General features: G+C 34.1%; 1 protein-coding gene across 1 annotated transcript; it reads left to right on the forward strand.

Annotated features, from left to right (window-relative positions):
* The first annotated feature begins 2,683 nt into the window (after positions 1-2,683).
* LOC117787969 (leucine-rich repeat extensin-like protein 2) lies at positions 2,684-3,927 on the forward strand. Its single transcript, XM_034626613.1, has 2 exons — positions 2,684-3,069; positions 3,129-3,927. Exons 1-2 carry the CDS (start codon positions 3,067-3,069, stop codon positions 3,777-3,779), a joined length of 654 nt encoding a protein of 217 aa, XP_034482504.1. The 5' UTR covers positions 2,684-3,066; the 3' UTR covers positions 3,780-3,927.
* Positions 3,928-5,242: the final 1,315 nt, after the last annotated feature.

A 5,242-nucleotide genomic window follows, 5' to 3' on the forward strand; every position in this document is an offset into this window, starting at 1 on the left:
TTATAAACTTATTTATTTATTTATTTAGTTACGACAATTTTCATATTATTTATCTTAGTTCAGGATTACAACATTTAATTTAAGTTAAATGTAAGTCTACTCGAAATAACTATAAAATATATATACAATATAAGGCAATGTTTTATCATAAATATAATTGTATATAATTGAAAAAATAAATATAATTTTTTTTGAATATATAAAAATAGTTAGTAAAGAATGCGCATAATTAAAAAATAATTAAAATTAGATTAGATATTGTCTAAAAAGTTAAAATAACGCGGCATGTAAAAAAGGTTATTTAAACTAATATTTAAAAATAACTAATTATAAATATTATGTACTGTAAAGAAAAAATTAAAATTTGATGAGATTTTGCCTAAAAAGTTAAAATAACACGGCATGTAAAAAAGGTAATTTTAACTAATTATTATTTAAGTGCTTAAATAATTTCTATAACTTTTAATAAATTCAGTAAATATTAAACATAATATTTATTCAACAAATGGCCTACATAAGTTTTATTAAGGGAATTATACTAAGAAAAATTAGATTGCAATTTTTTAAAAAATATTGATCTAGATCCAAATGCATATTAACATAGTGGCTCACAAATTCTTATTTGATTTTCACCGCTCACAATGTCTGCATATTTGCTCTTTCTGTTGATGTGCATCACAAAGCCCCCCTTTCCATATTCCCCTCCCTTTCCCCCCCTTTGTTGCATACATTTCGGGTATTTTTCTGTTGTTCAGCTGGTCACAGTTGCAATTGGTCAAACATTTCTTGTTTACTCATCGCGGATTTTATTGTAAAATTCGATTCGATTCGGAATCAATGGAACTTCAGCCTTCTCAATTGTTTTCCCCCGCTTTTCGCTCCCCTTGCTGTTGTTCCTCCCTTATAAATCTGTGGCAGCATCCATGTCGATGCCAAAGCGCCGCTTATTTAGTTAAAATTCCAAACTAAATATTTTGCTTTTCTATTAAGCAATAAGAGAGAGAGAGAGAAAGGAAGAGGGAGTAGAGAAGGTAGACAGCTAGCGGCAGGTAGAGAATTTCAACTCGGGTTTCGGTTTTGCGCCAGCATTTTCAATTTCTACTAATCCAGCCGAAAATAAAAAAAAAGAGAGAAAAGAAGAAGATATTACATTGAATTTGACTACGTTGCGAGCTGTGCAGGAAACGTGAGTGCCAAGAGGGAAGAGGGGGAAAGAAGGGATGATGTTGAAGTACTGTAAAAATGGTATACGCTTTTGCTTTCATTTGGATTTATTTTTACTTTTTTTTTATATATTTTGTTTTCAGCTTTGTTTGTTTGTTTGCTCGCCACGCGCTGAAAATAAAGTCGGAAATCATACAAAGATAAAGATATATAGATTTATATATATATATTTATATAAGTTGATGAGAAATTGTATGTAGTAAAAGGTAGATTCTATTGATCAATGACTGTGTTTTTCTGTGTGTGCAGAACTAATATTTTTATTGGCACAAACGGATTTTGCGACAGCTTAAATTGGTTTATTGCATTTGAAATTAAAATGTGTGCATTGTGCCCTTTTCTTGGAAAATGATTTTGATTTTCATTAGTTGCTGTTGCCTTAAGCCGCTTAGCAAGAGACACACAAAGCGAGTGAAAGAGACAACGTGGCGTATGTGTGATAAGTATTTAATTGCCACGTCATGCTGCATTTAGAGTCGCCTCGTGACGCATCGACAGTTCTTAGCCGAGAGTCAAAGAAGTGCTGCATCATTCAACATGCTGTAATTGTTGTCTCTTTTGGGCCTTGCACACCAAAATTACATTTGACATTGAAATTGAATTTTTAATTTCAATTGTTTGCTAGACATTGAAAATAGTCTTAAGAGTTCGCTGCGGTCTTCAGAGATCAGCGACGTGTTTGTAGAATGTGGCTCGCACCACACAACACTAATACCAACAACAACAACAACAACAACAGCAATAATTAAAGTAATATTGACAGATTTTTAAATTGAGTGCGAAATATTCTTCAGGTAAAACAAATAGACAAACAAAATACATAATAACAGAGACAAACAGAGCAAAGGCAAAAGATAAATAGATAAACAGATGCTGGAGATAGAATTAGGGATGGGTATGAGCATTAAAGTATCGATATTAATGTAGGAAAAATATCGCATTGAATATCATATTGGAACATATATTTTCCATGTCCCATTGATTGGATCGTTATAAATCAATCAGGTAAATGAAATAATATAAAATAAATATTAGAATTAATGTACTCTAAATAATCGAAATAAAGAAAACATTTTATAAAATTAAAAAGCACATAAAATATACAACTTAAATAATTTAATTGACAAATTTCTTATAAATACAAAATATAGTAAAAATACTGTAATAAATTAAAAATAAAATAAGACAATAAAATCCAAGCAGATATATTTTTAATTAAAAACAAAACTTATTTTCCAAAATAAAATAACTTTTTTTGATTGGTCTAATTTTCCTTCTTTACTTTTTACATCATTTACATAAATATTAAATCAATATTTCGTCAAAACATATCTAAAAATTATTAAAACAGTCATAATTTTTACTTAAATATCGTTTCCCACATAAAATATCTCATATTATCATAATAATACCCATCTCTAGTCACTGTCTTCACTCAAATGCCAATGACCATGGCATTGAAGTGGCCAAAATGCGATTAGAGGTCGAGCAGTCGGACAATCGAGCAATCGAGCAATCGAACATCGAACACAACACGACGATCGCTTTAAAAACTTGCAACAGGTTTGAAGATGCCGCTTCAACATTGCGGAAGGTGTCGCTAAGTGTGTTTAATGAAAGATAAACAACAATTCCAATAACAATTGTTACTGAATTTGAAACTGAAACCGAAAATTAAGATTCCGGTTCGATTGCAATGTTCGCGTTCGTTTTGGCTTCGAACTTTTGCTGGCAATCGCTTGCTAATTTTTCATATAAATAGTTTACGATATTTCAACAGCAACATCATAACGCAACGCCCCACAAACGTAGCAACAACTCCAATTTTAAGAGCTTTCAAAGATGGTAAGTATCTGTATCTTCAATTGTGTAGCTGTATCTTTAACTTGACTTTGACTGCCTAGCATTTGAATATGAAACCCGTTGGCTTGTTGCTGCTGCTGGCAACAGTTGTTGGCGTCAATGCTGCAACACTGCGACAGCAACGAGATGTTTCACACTTGCCGTTAGAGTATTTGCCGCCTGTGGTGTTGCCACCTCTGCCGAGTCACGAGTACTTGCCGCCAGTGGAGCAGCATGCGGCCAGCTTGTCGCATGTGTTGCAGCCGCCACGCGATTACTTGCCACCTGTGGAGCAGCCAAAACTGAGCAACGAGTATCTGCCTCCGGCAACAACAACAACAACAGCAGCAACAACAACAACAGAGGCAACCACAGAGCAGGTCACCACAGATGAGGCAGCAACCACCACAGAGCTTCCTACGGAGGCGCCACAGCAACAAGAGCAAACGGAGCCGGAAACAGAGGCGCCTCTTGATTTGAAGACACATGAGGATATTGTTCAAGGAGCTGGCGATTTACTTGATGATGGTTATCACTATCAAACGCCAGAGACCGTGCCAGATCTGACTCTCAATGTTGCACCCGTTGAAGCCTACTTGCCACCACTCGATGACAATGCGGTGGTTGCCGAGGCGTTGCCACATAGCGAGGAGTCCGCTGCCTTGTTGGATGATGGTTATCATTATCGCGCCATTCGCCGACTGCGCCTCTAAGCAAGCCAAAACTCACGAATTTTGTTAACCAACTTTTGTTGTTTATTTTTACACACACACCAAAATAACGCACCACAAACCGCACCACACATAACATATTCTTACTCAGCTGAAGGCTTGCAATAAAGAAAATTCCTAAACATACACTAATAAAAAATTATAGTTTCTTTCAAAATTTCGATACAGAAATAATGTAGGGGCCAAATAATGATCAAAATGATATTCCGCAAGAAAATCGGTTAAGTTTTGACTGAGTTATGAAAGTTTGAAATATTTGAAAAAGTGTCAAGGGGTATGTATGGAAATTTACGAAAAATATGACAGTGATGAAGAAAAAATTTAATTTTTTAAATGAATAATATTTTGATGCAGAATCCATTTAGAGGCCAAATAATGATCAAAGGGATATTCCGCATGAAAATCGGTTCAGTTTTGGCAAAGTTATGAGAGTTCAAAGTTTCTAATAAAATGTTAAGGGGTATTTATGGAAAAATATGACAGTGATGACCAAAAAATTTAATTTTCTAAGTAATTAAGATTTTGATGCAGAATCAAAAAAGACGCCAAATAATGATCAAAATGACATTTCGCATGAAAATCGGTTAAGTTTTGGCAAAGTTATGAGACTTTGAAGTTATTGATAAAATGTCAAGGGGTAGGTATGGAAAAATATGACAGTAATGACCAAAATATCGAATTTTCTGGATAATTAAGATTTTGACGCAGAATCAAAATAGAGGCCAAATACTGATCAAAATGGTATTCCGCATTAAAATCGGTTAAGTTTTGACTGAGTTATGAAAGTTTGAAATATTTGAAAAAGTGTCAAGGGGTAGGTATGGAAATTTATGAAAAAATATGACAGTGATGACCAAAAAAATAAATTTTTGAAATTAATAATATTTTAATGCAGAATCAATTTAGAGGCCAAATAATGATCAAAATGATGTTCCGCATGACAATCGGTTAAGTTTTGGCTGAGTTATGAGAGTGTAAAATTTTTGATAATAATTCTTAATTTAAGAAAAAACATCTTTATTATAAAAATTAATTTATTTTATTTTTCTTCTTATGTTAAACTGTCTTAAGAAATAAAAATTATTTTTCTAAGACGACGAATTGTTATCAGTGTACTCGCGACACTCGCACACTTGCAACATTGAATGTGGCAGCAACTCAATTAGATAGCTGTCTGTCTGCGGGGAAAGCTATCAAAAGGGGGCGCGTGTGGGGGCGTGGTTATAACATTTCATTTGATATTGATGACAGGAAATTAGAAAAATGTTTTCATTCTGTTTGCCGCACGTCGACCACGCACACAAGACACAACATTCAAGCTCCTGCCGCTGATTCCTCATGCTCATTCCCATCAACATTCACACACGCACACACACACTCACACTCACATTCACACACACACATCCATATCGGCAGCAACAGCTTCCTCATCATCATCATCAGGA

Source organism: Drosophila innubila, assembly GCF_004354385.1.
Source record: "Drosophila innubila isolate TH190305 chromosome 3L unlocalized genomic scaffold, UK_Dinn_1.0 0_D_3L, whole genome shotgun sequence".
In the NCBI taxonomy this organism is placed as follows: Eukaryota; Metazoa; Arthropoda; class Insecta; order Diptera; family Drosophilidae; genus Drosophila; species Drosophila innubila.